At 34.5% G+C, this 17,410-nt stretch overlaps 1 protein-coding gene and 1 long non-coding RNA gene across 3 annotated transcripts in view; one reads left to right on the top strand and one right to left on the bottom strand.

Annotated features, from left to right (window-relative positions):
• The window catches only part of LOC148236060 (uncharacterized), a 533,956-nt gene that overhangs the window by 93,695 nt on the left and 422,851 nt on the right, over positions 1 to 17,410 (top strand). The gene's annotated exons all lie outside the window — the stretch shown is intronic.
• Positions 1,468 to 3,274, bottom strand: LOC148236062 (uncharacterized). The gene is made up of 3 exons (XM_088184709.1): positions 3,186 to 3,274; positions 1,923 to 2,116; positions 1,468 to 1,855 (listed from the first exon to the last, which is right to left on the bottom strand). Exons 2-3 carry the CDS (start codon positions 2,112 to 2,114, stop codon positions 1,610 to 1,612), a joined length of 438 nt encoding a protein of 145 aa, XP_088040835.1. The 5' UTR covers positions 2,115 to 2,116; positions 3,186 to 3,274; the 3' UTR covers positions 1,468 to 1,609.

Below are 17,410 nucleotides of genomic sequence, written 5' to 3'. Positions count from 1 at the left end.
ATATAGTTATTCACAGTGAAGACTTAATAAAATAAATTAATTCCAAATATAATTTTTCAAAAGAGGTAATTTGATTAAGATACTAAATACATTGAGCGAAACGTCATCACGACGCATACATATATATGTATATGTCAAATATATATATATATAATTTTATATATGTATATCACCATATATTTATGAGAATAAGAACCAATTTGGTACATTTTGGGGACCACACCCCCGAGTGGATTGCTAGTCCGCTAAATATGCTAAACCTACATAATGCTTATCAAATACAAACAGTAGACGAAGACCGGCAGAGGCTCCGAACCTCGACCGGGCGACGACTACGTCCTTTTCGAAAGGAACCTGAGGTACACTCAATATACAATAACACAATAACACGCTAAAACCGACTCCATATAAAAATACTGTCATTTGACTATGGTTTTAGTTTTTAACAAGAAAAAAAAAGTACATCATAAAACATAAAAATATCTGACTTAACACAGTGAAATGCAAAATTTGAAAGGACCAAATTGGCCGATAAAAAATATTTTTTGTAAAAAGAAAGCGAATAGTTTTCCTTTAGTCCTAATATCATAATAAAACGACCTAGTCCACGGCAGTCTCGGCTGACCGTTCTCGCTGCCTCTGTTTTGATAACACATTATTGGAATGCAGGTGTTGCATATTTGTCCGTCTAAAGAGACTGTATGTTCGATTAAAAAAAACCTTAATTACTAATACTATAATGACAAATTGCGGAATACAGTATATCCAGGAATCACATATTAGGTAAAACCGGGAACAAGGATCACATATTTCATAAAATTCAATTATCACATTAATTACAGATTATAAATCCTTAACATAGATTGCAATGTGTTCCGTTGCTCACAATTAATTCAGTACTTTATGCATCGACAATGCAACAGGATAGTATTTTTTCTCAAACTATAGTTACCGTATTATAAATTAAAATGATCCTAAATTTAAACATTTCATAAGCAGATTATATAAAAGCAAGTAAATTTGGTGCGGTATTCGTAATTACGTCATAATAACTTATAAGCTCGTACAAACTTTAAAATATAAATATATATAAATATATGTAGTTATTTATGTGCGTGCGAGAGTTTGACTTCGCGCACGCGTACACGTGGAGACTGATCCCTCAGTCGATTGCGTTACATCAGGTCACTCTGTCATGAAAATAACGTTATATACCTAAAAATATTCTTCTGACTTGGAACACCGGGGACATCAGTCTGTACTTAGTCAGGCGGGCTGCACTCGGCTAGTGAGATCTGTGGCCGCCTCACCTGATTTCGCTCGAGTGATGATGATATGCGTGAAAAATCTGACTAAATTTACATAAGGGAAAACATTATATCACGTCGTTTAATTTGCACACAACTTCGAGTCGTTCGCATCTTAGACCCTCGTTCTATTCTTATGACTTTTTCATTTAATTTAGCTAGGACGGCAAATCCATTATTAAAATTTTACAATCGTATAAATAGATTAATATCGATATATATATATGTATATATATTTTGACTTAAAAGTTGATTTCGACGACTTGGGCAGGGAAGCTGCCATCGAATCGATTCGCAGGTGTTTAGGCGACGATCCTTTGGAAACCACACATCTTGCAAGTCTCCATTTCAAATTCCTCTTCGACGAAATCGCTCAGGCGGTGGTATTGAGAACGGTTTTGAAAAAATACTGCTGGGTTGTTTTCGGGCAAGTGAGCGAATCTAAAGTTCCAGCCTTTGTAATCAGTGTTCGTTCTCCAGTCTAGTATGTCTCTTCCGCCATATTGCACGCTAACTTCAGGTACAGGTGACTTGACAGCAAACAATGCCTGATTATTTCAATAGATAGATTAGTACCGCGGTTTTGGGATGGAAAATATATTTTTTGAAGCGTACCTTGTCGTTGTCGTGAGGGCTCGGCGGTATCGAGCCCAGAGATCCTAGTCCACTGGATTCGCTAGACGCAGTCGGACTCGGACTGGCCTGCGGGACCGAGGTCAATATGCTTTTCAATTGTCCAAAGACATCGAACGTCGTAAATGATTCAGTGTCGAGTCCAGAGAGCGGCAAAGCCACACTTAGAGCCATGTCTGTAATTTGTAAATATAATTTATTAATTTGAGTATTACGCCAATTGATCGAAATAACACAAGATTAAAATTAGTTAATTGTTAAGTTTTTTTTATATATTAATCAGATAAATAATTTCAACTGTGATTGGAGATGGAAAATCACCTTCTTTCGTTCATATTAGGCTACTTTTTAAAATAAATCAATGCATTTTTTGACTTTTTGCATCTATCCCTAAATAGGAGGGTATAACAAAATTTACGACTCAGGTTGGGAAATGGTAACTTTGCGATTACGGTTTGAAATATTTCTCTCCAGCGATAGTGGATACATTGTAGTATTTACTAGTTTATACATTAAAATTTTATGTATATAAAAAAAAATCTTTCATTTTCATTTCATCACTCTACCTATAAAATAATATGACAGTGCTTCATTTTCTATTGATATTACTTAGCTAAACAAACACTTTTTTATACTTTTGATAAGATAAACTAGTCATATACCAATAGCTTCATATATAAACACGCAATACAACAATAATATTGAATCAATTAAATTAATGATGGTCGAAATAGGGCGTATTATAGTCAAAACACGAAGTAGAGGAAAAAAATCCAAGATGGCGTATGAAAAAAATTCATAACATAAAACATAACCTTAAAATTAGGGGACGATTCGAGGGACGACTTTCGAAGGTTATGCAGTAGTCGGGGACGTGACGCGTGACTTTTTATGTGATGCGGTATCGCAACGGTCTGCGGTCAAACCGACCGACATGTATGAAAATAAATATTTGCGTTTATGCGTCGCCGTCTGGTCGCGAGTCGTAGGACGCGTAAACAACGATGCTTTTTCGCGTGCGGTCGCCTAGTCCGTTCCGGTGCGTCCTGCGCGCGTCCGAGTGGCGCGTGCGGAAATTTTCACACAAAATAACGGGCGACATATCGAGCGTCGCGTCGGCGTCGCTCAGAGGACGATGAGGACGAAGGGTCAAAGATCGAAAAATGTCGTAGAAGATCGGCGTCCAAGGGAGGAATCGACGCGTGTTCTTCGAGAGCATAGAGAATCGAAAGGGCGAGAGCTCACCTGCGAAAAGCGGCGGGCGACAGCGCGCGATCAATGGCGGCCCGAACCACTGGTGCCAACCGAAGCGCAGCAGCGGGGAAACGCACAGAGTGGTCCTAAGCGAACGCTTGTTGCCTATGAATGCAGAGTTCAAATATTTCTTCGTCAAATAAATAGTTTGATAATTAAGATGTGAAAATTTGTGATTTTATAAACACAATTTTTATCACAATAATAATATAATACAAAATTAAAAACTATTACTGAAGTTTTATCTATTGTAAATAGTAATCAAATTAAATCAAACAAAAAACGCGTAGATCATAAATGTGACAAAAATCAATAGTAGCTTTTAATGTTTTTTTAATTAAGTCCTACAGTACGAGCGCGTCGAGAGTTCTATTTATAATATAACTTTGTGTGAAAAGGGGGAGCGCCGTAGCTGCGTAGATACATACCTTCCTAAAATCATGTTTACTGTATGTTCATCAGTTTCAGCTGTCGTTTGTGTCCCGTATTTGGTTGAAAATAAAGAATTTGTCCCATTAGGCCCGGCGCTATTACCACTATTACAAATTTTACATTACGTTAATTATAAAACACAAAAATGCTTTTCTACAAATATTTTTTAGACAGATTGTAATTGGAGAACTTAATTTTAACCAGCAAATATACTTTATAAATAATAAAAAAAAACGTTAACATATTTTTTTTAAATTTGATAGTTAAGACGTGACATGTTTCCTTATTAAGTCATTATGGCTTTTATCACCATCCCATTTAAATTGCTCCTGATCCAAGTATCTACCACTGTTAGTGGTGTAATGTAGCCGAAACGTCGTTCCAATACTTTTTTCCACAACCAGAACGTATTACAGTAGGACTTGGTAAAAATCTAATAAGGTCAAATATTTCTTAACAAATCGTAGTTAAAAAACAAATTAAAATTTACAGGTTCCTTATTTGTTAATAAATTTATATAATTTTTAAGTGTAACAGATTTTTTATAATATTATATACCTAACCCATAGTATTACTTTTGTATACCATATTTTTAGTTACTTAAAATTATTATTTTTGTCTAAACCAGGGTTCGGCAAACATTTTTTAGAAAGGGCCAGATTGTAAAAATTTTAAGCTCGGCGGGCCGGATTTGGCCCTGGGCCGTAGTTTGCCGACCCCTGGTCTATTAGGTCAATTATTTATGGAGGAAAAGTTGACAAAAACCTTTTTGCAGATCTGTTATTTTATAAAAATAGTTAACAATTTTCACACTAATTTCTATATCTAGAAGGGCCATGACCGTATCTTTCTCGTTATTATTTTTCTATATAAACTTTGAAGCTCTAGTGAGCTAGTGTGCCGTCGAAAGTTCTGATCTAAAACCAAATTGAAAACTTGGAATAATTTTATTTACGAGCGTTAACAAAAAACTGACTAGTCGGTAGCTTGAAGCTAGCGTAGAGTCCTTACCTACTTTGGCGATTGGAAATACCTTGGCGAATTTCCAAGAAACGGGGTAGATCCGATGTTTGAATAAGCAGTAAAAAGTTATGCTAGAAAAATTTGCGCATTTTGAGGAAAATATCTTAGCACGATATTTTCTATTTTATTTGCCTTAAGGGCCTTTTTGATCTTGCATTTATGAGTTGCTAGTCCTTAGGAGGTATCCATTACAAATCGTTGTTAGATGATCACTAAGATTATTGTTTACAAATATCAGATACATTTTACCAAATTGTAAATAGTAGATTGCTGCACAACTAAGGTGACCAGATTTAAAAAAGTGAAAGGACACTAAAAAAGGGCATTTTGGAAATTTTTGTTCATGTAGTGATGCTGCGGGAGCTAAAAGATGGGCATCTCGTATATAAATTTGCACTCCTTTTATTTTTCTTTGTCCTTCTCAAGCAAAAATGTTTAAGGTGACATCATTAAAAGTCCTTTTTTAGTGTCCTTTAATTTTTTAAAAATCTGGTCACTTTACCAAAGTAAGGTACGCGTACCCCAGGGGATACGTGAAGTGATTATTATACAATCGTAAGCAGCAAATAAATGGGGAATTGACAGCTGCCATGCATTCGGATACTCGTAGAAGAGTAAATTAATCTGATTTTTTTACCAATGTATGTAAGGCCACTCATACATACATTGGTAAATTGAGAGTAAATTGGTAAATTTTCCCGAGACCCCACGCATACAGAGATTCATGTTCCTTCATTATATAATACCTCCAGTCGGCTTAAAATATATATATTCAGTGGTATATATATCAAGAATACAATGAATTGTATTTCAACACCCTTTGAAAAAGAGTCACTTCAATTCAAATTCATATACGATCCGTACTTTCTCTTGTAAAGACATATGGAAAATTTTCACTTAATCCATTCCAAGTTTCTCTTAATCTAGTTTTGACACTTAAGCCATATTCAAAGATGTTACAGCCTAACGCATCGTGCAAAACGGAAATAATCAATAAATTGTTAATCGCGCTTCGCATAACAAAGACGAGCATCTTCGACGCAATATCGCCAACTTATGCATAGTAAGTCTTCATCCCTGCTTGAACGCCGGCGATATGCATAGTAAGTCTTCATCCCTGCTTGAACGTCACTTCCATGTCTTCGACGACAGTATTTCTGTTCCGCTCAATTCTAAGGAATTTTTACAAAATGTAAGAATGTGGCAAATGCTCCACTGCGACTCTAGGTCTTATCGTAGATACGGTGAATTTGCTTTGTGCGAATACTATATATAACATGCTGATGACACTTATGAGAACACATCAATGTTATTAAGGTAACCAGACGCCTTCCTCAATAAAATTGTCCTTTTTTGTCCTCCTTCAAAAAATGTTGAAAATTATCTGTTTTTAAGCTTCCGTGGCAATTTCTCCTTCTCAAAAAAAATTCGGAGATGGCCTTTGAAGAAAATTTTTCGAAATGACCGTTTTTATGGGCTCATAGCCCTTCATTTATCCTTCTTTGTCCTACTCCAACAAAAAGAACCGAGTTGTATTTTTATTTGTAGTGTCATCCTTCGATATTTTAAGAATCTGGTCACCTAAGTTTTATCCGACAGATAATTAAAAAGTTGGATATCTGTGCTTATTGAGTGGTTGCATAAAACTTTTGTTATTGCATGCAGTATTTTAAGCAATACTCGAGAATGCAAATGTTAATAATTAGGTTGCACACAAAAAGATCTTACAGAATATCCGGTACAAGAAAAACTACAGGTATACAAAAAACTTGGGTAACTCGGTAAAAAGCTAAAAAAACTGTTCGAAAAACCGAATTTTTTTAACTTCTGAAGAATAAGCTTATGGCAAAGTTTGTCGAATGCTTTTTAAAGTCGTTATATATTTCCATTAAAGTATTGAGGGACCATTACGCCACCGCCTTCGAGAAATTAGTGACCGTGGAACGGTGCGGGCGAAACATTGTTGCTGGTACACTAAAGCCTGTTTACAATAATTATATATATTCTTGTGATGGATTATGTTAAACAACTTAGCAAGTGTAAAAGGAACGCTGACCAGTCTAATTGACACATGATTTATAGCGTTCCTTATAAGCTCAAATCTATACGTATGACAGTGGGTAAAGGGGTATTTAAAAATAAAAAAACACATTTGGTATTTAATAGCATAATATTCATTATTAGATTGTTACAAAATAACCAATAAATATATATATGAGAAAGTTTATAATTAGGAATAAGACAAAATATTTGCTGTTCCAACCAAAATAACATTCTCTACACATTATCGTACATTTTTTACGACGGTGTGAACATAGAGTTTGTATTTTTTGCACAATAATAGTTGATTCAAACATTATATAGCACTCCATATTTTCAGTCGTGCTTCCTATAATATTAAGCTCACTACTTCTACGTTATGATAGACTAAAATAAGGATGTTCTTTTTATATACCAGTTACGTAAAAAAAAGTAATTTTAAATAGGCAAATGCTTATGTCATAGTCTCGCAAATATATATGTAATATCAATTTAGATCCGTAGTATTAAATTAGATCAGTGACCGCCAAACTCATTACGAATTGAAGCTACTTTCAAATTATAAATTATATGGGGAAGTACAGTCCTATTGATTATTTTGTTGTTTGGAGACAGATTTTATTTAAAAATTACAAGACATTTAAAATCCTACTTTAGACAAAAAAGTATTTGATTAAAATTATGCAAAAACATCTAATTTCATTGCTTAGTAATATAGTATTCATGGTAAAATAACCAAAAATAGATATTGAAATTCACGAAAAAAGTATTTTAGAATACATTAATTACTTAAAAAATTTTTGTTTGCATATTAGATGTACAAAATAAATTAAAAATTGTAAAAAAAATGATATAAATACACTACAATATACAAAAACAAATTTATTAACAAGAAAAATACAAATGGATTAGTATTTTATACATAGCCAAAATTTGGAGGAAATATTATCATACAAAAATATCATATAAGTACTGATAACACAAGTTGCAAACGCTAAATGAAATTCGCGACCGATTAGTTAACTAGAAAATAACTACTTTTTGCGAAAAAGATGAGTAATATTGTATGAATGTATTTTTAAACATTACATTAATTTATATAGTTGTAAAAGAATAGGTTTTATGAGTCAAATAAGCCGGTTTTCGTTTTTTTAAATGATCGAAAAATCGCTTAATCGGTTTCGGTTTGGAAGCTCTAGTACAGATCGTATCCATATTTTTGTTAGGAGCGTTGGAATACAACTAATTACAATATAGTAGCGTTTATTAAATGAGGTATTTACTTGATAAGGGGTGGCGTCGACGATGCATCGATGCTCGGAGATTTTTAGCTGCGACTACAGTCGCGATCGCGTCCCTTATTCTTGACCGTCAATGCTCAAGAATGTTCCTTTTGAACAAGTCTCCCAGCTTCTCAACAAGTTTGTCAAGCACAAGGATGATTACGAGGAGCTGGTACAATTTATGTGGGATGATGCACAATTATCTTAGGCGTGAGCCACAATCATTTTTAAATATTTATTGATATAATTTAAGATAAGTTTTTGTTTGAGTTTGTATGTGTATGAATAAAATTTTTCTTATAAAGTCCACCATGACGCATTAGGGAAAACTGTGAAGTCATGATGGTTCGATTCGTATTAGATCATTTAAAAAAAGTAATATTGCATTTAGAAGAGTATGCATTTACGTATGTATGTACATGTGTATATTGTTTATTCGTGAAATAACTTTCAGTTTGTTCAGTGCAAAGATATCTAATATATAAATAGCTACAATAATATTGTGTATTATGTAATATTAATTTATACTGTAATAAAAATTGGCATTACTTGGCAAGCCACTTATAAATCCGGTAGCATTATTTTTACATACAAACATTTCCTCGGAATATAATCTAATCTAAATTCTTATCTTGTGTATACTATATCTTTTTTACATTTTCACCTATCGTAAATTCAAGATACATATACATATTGATTAGATTATATTAATAGCTAATATAATACATATATAATAATAATAATATGCAATCGTTGAATAATTTATTATAATCAATGTCTGTGTATATATTATTTTCCAGGCGATTGTTGTCTTCTTGAGAACAAACGATGATGACATAGCGATTGCGAAAAGTCCGAATGAATTGCAAATCTGCACTTTCTGCCGATTGTCGCCGAACTGATAGAATCGTTGTGTTGTGTGCTAGAATAACAAATAACGTAAATACGAGCATTTTCGGATTAGTACGGTTCATTAATCGTGTCTATAATTAGAGGCGAGCATTCAAAGTGATCTTTGGCACAATATGACGGGAATAAACATAAATAGCTTGTATTTTTATACGCGCTCTGCATGGGAACATTTCGCAATAGCGTTTCGCAACGAGGGAATTATTTTTATATTGATATCCGATAAAAAAACATTTTCGTTTCACAATAGAACAAAAACAGCGTGAAAACATGCAAATATTAATGAGTTACACATTTTTTAATTGTATTTACAGTAATTATTAACATTTACATGATGATGAGATAGTGTTGTTGTAAGTTATATTATTTTAATAGTAATTTGTTATGTACCTATAATAATCATTGTATATGATTGCTATATATTTATTTATTTGTATTTTATGTTGCTATTAAAGAGACATCTATTAAGAAAAAAATATATTTATTTAGCCAAGTTGTGAACATTTAAAAAATAAATATTTTTGATATAAAAGTTTCGGTATCTGCCAGCAGATGTCTGTTACGGTTTTGTGTATAAATTCATATTTATTTATTAAATATTTCTTAATTCTCCACGTTAACTTTCATAAACATAATTTAACGTTTATAAATCAATCTGTTTTTTTTTAATAATTTACAACAAAATCAACTTTTATGGTACAACTGATGACGAAAATGTATGGATATGGCATTTTTTTCAATAATTAACAATTAAAATGTTGTTAATTTTAAAATTAGAGTTCAATTACTATGTAATGTTTAATTAAAATGATAGACAAAGACAATGTAATATTTTAAGTTAAAAAATAATTAATTATATATAGTTTTATTTAATGATGAAATAAGATTTAATGTAAATTAATTCACACCTTAAGTAATTTTTGCACATATTCATGAAACGTGACATTTTATCCTCTAAAAGCCATTTTTGTTATAAAAACAAGTTAATTACATTTTTAGCTGAAAATGGCTCAAAAAATAGTGCAATTAATATTAAGTATGAGCATAATGCTCATACTTAAGCCTGATATGGTCAGTAATAACATTTAAATGATATAAACGGCCAGTAATGTTCCAATTGTTGTAGCTATTAACTCGCCATAGCGACAATATATATTTTTTCTTTATACATTTTTGAATAAAATATTTAATATTCGATTTAATCTTAACCAGCACTTGCCCAAAAGACATGAGTTCGAATCCTATACGGACCCCATTGTTTTTTTTAATTTCTGTTGTGTCTAAGAGATCGGAATTAGTGAATATTATATAATTATTAATTCCTACGGATGAACATCGTAATGAATAATTTTGTGCATAGTAACATATATTCATTGTAATTTATAATAATAGCATATAGTTATGTAAATATGTTACTGATTTACAGACTTTGATTTCAGTATGGTGTCTCACTACTTACTTAGTAGTTGTTTATTGTGTTTACTCTGTTAAAACGTGTTAGGTTATCGTCTGTTATGCTGAAACGTAAGATTTACAATAGCAACATTTAAACAACATCAATTATTAAGAACAGCAAAACATATATCGATCGTTTAACGACTGACTAGTACTGATCAAATCAAACATAATTACTTTAAGTTTCATGTTTTTCAACATCAGTTGTTCTTAGAATGTTGTTGTAAAATAGCATTTTCTTCATTTTTAATTGTTTCAGAATGATTCGGACTCGTAGCATTAAATTCATCGGTTCCCAAAGTGTTTTGAATTATGTCAGGTATGCCAATGCTTCTCAAGGTGTGGTAGATACAGTCAAAAACCATTGAAATAATTTATTGCCTTGTGTTAATGTTAGAAGATTGCATTTTGAGTAGTTCTGATCGTTTCAGGGCGATTTGGTCGGTGAACGAGTATGTCGCAGATAGTCCATTGGTTCCCAAAGTGTGGTCGTCCGGGACGGAGCCCGGGGGCACGGTCGCAGGAAGGCGGCGTCGGTCGGGGCGAGGGCGGGCGTCGGGCTTATCGATTCGGCGTCGGCCGGCCGCGGCTCTAAAACAAAGTGGCCCCGCGCCTCTCTCGGCCCCCCTGAGCCCCTGCGGGCCCCCTTCGGCAACCGCCCCCCGTCCCTCCTTTGTCTCCGGGCGTTCAAATAAAAAAGCGGGCGCCGCCGTCGGCCGAGCTGATTGGCTCCGAGACGCCGAGGCGGTCCTGCACTCTTAGAGCACATGTTCTTCCTAGACACTATTTTTGGGAGACCTCAGATGGCTTCGTGATACCATATAGAGAGTTTTCTTTGTTGTTTTCAAATTTCAAGTCACAAAAAGGCATATTTCTAGTTGAGGATCGCGAGAGTGCAAAGTATTTTTAAGATTATAGAAGTCATAAAACTCACTATACTATTTGAGCTGGCATGTTGTCGAAAATTTTACGATTTTAGGTATAGTTGTTTGCATTATTTTTACCGGATTCGTTCAACATGTTACTTTGCTTTTTGGGATGTGAGGGTTTCGACAGCCAATGTTGGGGGTCATCATATTGGGCGTAATTTTGACCTAATCTCGATAACCAGGTAAGATCATGGTCTAGGAACTGTAAAAAACATTAGATACTACGAGGGGAACCCAAAAGTAACGAGACTCGGGCGGTGGAAGAGAGGGACGTTAGGCGAACGAGTTCAGTATGCGACGTTTTCGTGCGTAGCATTTTTTACCAAAACAACTTTTTCCCACGTGGCGAAAACGTAAGGTGTCTGACGCTCGAGATCAACGCGCGGCGGTAAAGATTTGTTTCCTGTTGGGGAAAACGGCTGCGGAAATTCTTGTAAAGCTTCAAACAGCTTATAGGATTGAGACTTTGAGTAATGCGAAGACGGCTCACTCTCCTAGTCCGATAAAAGTACGTCAGGTGAAGGTAAACATCGAGACATCGAGACAATGACAATGCATGCAGAGTTTGTTCCTTCAGACCAAACAGTTAACCAACACTTCTACACAAGGTATTGAAAAGATTAAGAGAGAGCATCAGGAAAAATAGGGCGGATTTTTGGCGACTCACACTGCGATGTCTGTGATGCAGATTTTGAGAAAAACCGGAATAGCTCGGATTATTTACTCGCCCTACTCATTTGACCTCAAAAGGGACAGGAATGGAAAACGTTTTGAGACTGTGTAAGAGGGGCTAAAACACATCTCATTGTGCGAGTTCCAGAACTGTTTTGAACAATGGAAAAATCGTTTGGACAAGTGCATATCAAAAAATAGTGAAAAAAACAAAAAAGTTAAAGAAAGTCTCGTTATTTTTGGGTCCCTGCTCGTATATATAAGTTACATAGATATAATAGATCGTTCGTGCAGTAGCTTTGCTTTTGCTGGACCAAATTTGAAGCTTTCCTTCGGACTATAATAATGTTGCCTTTAAATTCTAGGCTCCTACTTGATGACGTAGTGAGAATACTCTTCCCATCGAGTATTTCCATCATAGATATTATTCCCCTACAATACTTTTCGTGTTAATTTTTAATGTTTACGATGTTGATGGTTAATCGATCGATTTGATAAATCGTAGGGATGCTGCGCTCACCCTCCGTCATTTATCGTGTCCAATTAGGGGATGTAATTAAATATGAATAGACACGGTCACGAAAGCCGATTAATTTCGTGAGATTTGACAATGGAGTGCGAGAGAGGAGGACGTCGCGTGCCCGTGCGCCATAACTCGGCGGCCACTTCATCATCCACCTTTTTATTGCCGGTGCGTTCATCACGAGAGGAGGTGTACGCGTGATTTACTTTAACGCCTGCCCGACACGACACCGACCGACTAATCTTTGAAACATGAACTAAAAGTAGTCAATATATATTTTTATATGTGTAAAATGCATACCTCCACTTTGCTTCTGCCACTCAGATATACTATGAAAATCGCCAAGCACCACAAAATGTAACTTTACCATTAGTTGTGTTAGAAAAAAGAGCATGTAAAATATGGATAAAATAATCAAAAAAATTTAAAGTTCTATAGCTCTAAATAAAACACCCTTTACAAGTATTTCAGAAATATAAGTGCAACTTAGAATTGTTAATATTATATTTTTTTACAATGGATCCTTTTTGAAGCATTCGCTCGAAAGTAAGCTACATCTGTTTCAGAATAGGTGTGTTAGACAGCAATATTATTTAATGTTGTTTGCAGTACGAGACAACTGCGTAGAATTCAATCATCTGACCTCATCCGTAGCTATAATACTCGTTTGCTCTGCACGTGATTGAGGGTCATCTATGAATGAAATTTTCATAACAATTAGCTGATATTTTCGAGAAAAGTATTTTTCGCATTTTATTAAAAAATATTTTCAAATATTTTCGTCATATTTTACACCATAATATGTATAATTTAATACGAAGTCAAAAATTAATTATACATATTTATTGAGTAGAGAGAATAATGGAGCACATAGTTTATGTAATATATTGTATATGAACGCACACATAGTGTGTATACTATATATACTATACATAATGTCTCTATCGTCTATCGGTTAAGAGTTTTCCGAGTAGTGGGTAGACGCCACCAGCTGATGGGCAACAATGGCCTGGTTTTGCATATGAAAGATCGATCGAAGACAAAGTTTAACCGCACTTACGCCCCCCGAGAATCGGACGGGTCAATGGATCGCCGTTTTACGTCCGCGCTATTATGCCCGCGACGAAAGTGGGTAAATGGGCGAATGATTTACATTTGAAAACGCCGGCGGTACAAATAATTTTATTGTCGGCGACGCCTATTGTCGGGCGAAAAGTGAAAACAGCCGATCGGCGCAGCTCGGCTTAACTCGATCGAACTCGGCGCTAGAAGGGTGGGGGTGACGTTTAGTGACTGAATGAACTCGGAAAATGCCCGATTTCGACTATTTATTTTCATTGTATTGTAAATTTGGGGTATTAATAAATTTCTAGTCGTGTTTAATAATATATACGAGAGTGACTATTAATTGTTTTCCATGACCTTCTTTTTAATCATCATTTTATTAATGCATATTCTTCTATAGCACATTTTGACAGCCTACGGCTCGGGGGCCAGATCCGGCTTACCGGACAAACTTATACGGTCGTAGTCTTTAAGCATTATATAACGTCAACTACCCGCAAATATACACATAGCATGAGGTTTTTGTTTATGTATACATATATATCAAGACTTTCAGTCAACAAATTATTTTAATGTTCGAGCTCTGAATTTTACCGATCCATTATCATTTTACTGCTACATATTTTATTAATCTTCTCAGAATTGTCACGTATTATCGACATACATATACTCGTTATAATATACAAAGACTGAACTGTGTTAGATTACTCCCAGATAGATTTTGTTGTATTATGTATGTACGGTATTACTATATTAACGTTTACGTATCGACTGCAAACACTTTCCGCGCTGACTTTAGCCCAATTAAAGAGCAAACGGCGGACATAATCGATAATTGTCATATTAATATTTAAAGTGGAGTTGTTTGTGGGCGGGTGTGGGGGTGCGGCCCCGGGGTGCCTCTGCGCATGCGCGGCGTCGGGACGCCCCCTGCTCTCCGCCGTCGCTTCACGCACCTCCTGCGTAAGTCGTAAATCAATTCCGCGCGATCCATTGTATTGTGCAAAATTATTCACTTATTAGTAGCGTATTATCTTCACACCGTAGCGCCTAGGAGCATGCATCCAGCAAGTGAGGAAAATTGATACGTCGGTAACCATTTTCCTCGATGCGATGGTTGCGCCCCTAGCGGCGATTTTCCTACAGGTAGTTGAGTTGTGTTGTAGTGGGGGTTTTAATCACAAATCAAACAAAATGTGGATTCAATAGTCACTTGAGTCATTTATGTTGTCAGTAAAAAATCGATTTATCCTGTAAAATATTTGTCATATGTATGATTCGTCCTGAATATTAAGGACGAATTTAACAAACTGTATATTTTATTTTTAACTTTTATTGTAATTAAATTCCTAAAACCAGAATAACATAGCAAAAATCGATTCCATAATACTGACTTACTAATAAGTTACATTCCGCTGCGTAATTCTAAATTTTGCCCGATAGATATGGAAAATTGACAATGAGCGTGTTTTATAATGTGCATGATTATTTATAAATTTTTGTTATGTTCCTTTTTAATATTTTATATACACATATCTCGATTTAGTGAAAACATTGGTATTTAACATATAAAATATATTTGGGGGTGGAAGTAAGCTGAAACTCTCCGAAACGGCGAAAGATTAATATACGAGACGCCGTTCCATTTAAAAATGATTGTTAAATAAAAAATACCGGTATTTATAACCTTATTAATAACATTCTTAGTTAAATGCTGCGAACGTTGAGAAAGGAACGGACCATTTCTACTTACATATATTTAATAGTTTTATAGTTTTTGTAAACGAGCGTTTAGAATGGTATTTCTTTTACTATTTTTTAACATTTATCTTAAAACAAATTTTACTTTTTAATTTTAATTTTCCGTTTCAACCCGATAGGTTTAAACCCAATACATTACAACAATTTTTGCAATTAGATATGTCAATCAGACATAATAAATACATACAATAAATGTGGGTTAGTGACAGTTATATCATTATTTATAAATTATAATAAATCTTTGCAGCTGGGGACGATTTTTAATACTGGGTGATCCAATTCGAGGTTCCTGTGTTAGCAGTACTTTAAATCAGACAGCTGTCAATAATTACGCGTGTGCAAAATTTTAGTTAATGTGCAACAACACAATTACGAAACGGATCGCTGAGCTACCGCTCAATGCGTTAAAATTGTTCAATTCAGTCGAAAATATTGCTGCTGTAAATAAAAGTGTGACTGAAGACCCGGAATTGTCGATTCGTCAGCTTTCGCAGGACTTAGACTTTTCTTATGGCTCCCTTTGGCGCATTTTTCATTTGGACTTTACACATACACCCGTATAAAATTTAGACAACACAAGAACTGAAGCCAAGATACAGCGAAGAATTTACGCAGATTGGGTGTTAGAGCAGCAGGAAGTTAATGCTGATTTTCAAAGAAAATCTTCTTCTTTAATGAGACACATTTCCACCTCTTTGGGTATGTTAAAAAGGAAAATTGTCGCATGCAGAACGAGACAAACAAATTCTCATGTGATTTATGAAAAATCATTACATGCCGAATAAGTGACTGTTTGATGCACATTGTGGTCAGGCGGCGTCATTGGGCCTTACTTTTTTGAAAACGATGAAGATCGGACCGTAACAGTAAATAGTGAAAGCTATAGGCGCATGATTACCGATTATTGCTGCAACTTGTCCCACATAGGGTGCAATGTTCAATGTTTTGCGTGAAAAGTTCCCAGGTCGCATTATTTCACGTTTTGGTGACGTCAACTGGCCACCAAAATCATGCAATTTAACATAGCTAAATTTTTTGTAGGATTATGCTAAGCGTCGTGCTTACGGCGACAAACCCGAAACATTTGAGTACCTAAAAACCAACATCCGCCAAGTTATAACCGAGATACCGCCAGAAATGTACGAAAAAGCCATCTAAAATGAAAAAGATCCACATGTGGCCAATAAATTGACCCTTCTTTATAATTAATGAAATAAAAAAAATCCCAAGATAGTACTTAAATTTGTGTTTTTTAAAAAAGCTCAAGTACTAAAGTTGGATTAACCTGTATTAAAGCATTTTTATAAATCAAAATTCGAATATGCTGCCGTGGCTCGAGTCCACGAACTCTGGGTTAACAGTCTAGACCTAACAAACTACGCTATTCCGACCTTATCATGTGCATTAAGTTTAAGTTTTTCGATTGCTCTTCTATGCCAAAGCTACCTTTATTCTTGGTAAATAAACATTAATTAATAATTTTGTTTCAATATAATTATATTTAATAACGTTTCAGCAAAAGAATGCTTATATTTTTATCCTTGCATATACCAGATGTTTTAACGGTAGATTTCAAATAACAAAATTATTTTTAAATATTATTAGGCATATTTATTATTTATTTATTAGAAATCTGAATCTAATAGGTTTCCACTTATATATAATACTCATTCAAACATAAACATACATTATATATTTACACACACATAGTTTTAATACAGTTTTATAATAATACTTTTTGTATTTATACGAAAAATAATTAAAAATATAAAATACTTTGCGAAAGATTTTCGATGGCCATCACAAGGGCAAACCGCCGGGGCTCCGCCCATGGCCGGATTTCATTTCTCTTAATTGGCACTCCTACGCGACTACACTATTTATACCAGCACGATAGATTATTAATGTAAGTCTATGACTAATACCTGATAGATCAAGGCTTAAGTCCCATATGAACTCTTTATGTTTTAACTTTTATCGTGTCTGGGAGATCTATTGTAGGTTAGTTTTTCCTAGCTTATTATACTCCCACGAATAAATATCGCGATGATGAATTAGACGTAGGATAAGTGCATGTGCGGTATATTAGGCCATGGACAGCCAGCTCACTTTTAGTTGTTACAA

The sequence above is a fragment of the Plectrocnemia conspersa genome, unplaced genomic scaffold, assembly GCF_051122295.1.
Source record: "Plectrocnemia conspersa isolate PC_06_02 unplaced genomic scaffold, ASM5112229v1 ptg000004l, whole genome shotgun sequence".
Classification (NCBI taxonomy): domain Eukaryota; kingdom Metazoa; phylum Arthropoda; class Insecta; order Trichoptera; family Polycentropodidae; genus Plectrocnemia; species Plectrocnemia conspersa.
This window is presented reverse-complemented; position numbering and strand designations above follow the sequence as displayed.

Coding starts and splice junctions, on each gene's coding strand:
- LOC148236062 (XM_088184709.1), bottom strand. CDS start 2,114: ATGGCTCTAAGTGTGGCTTTGCCGCTCTCTGGACTCGACACTGAATCA. Junction 1,856..1,922: donor GCCCTCACGACAACGACAAG/GTACGCTTCAAA, acceptor TGAAATAATCAG/GCATTGTTTGCTGTCAAGTC.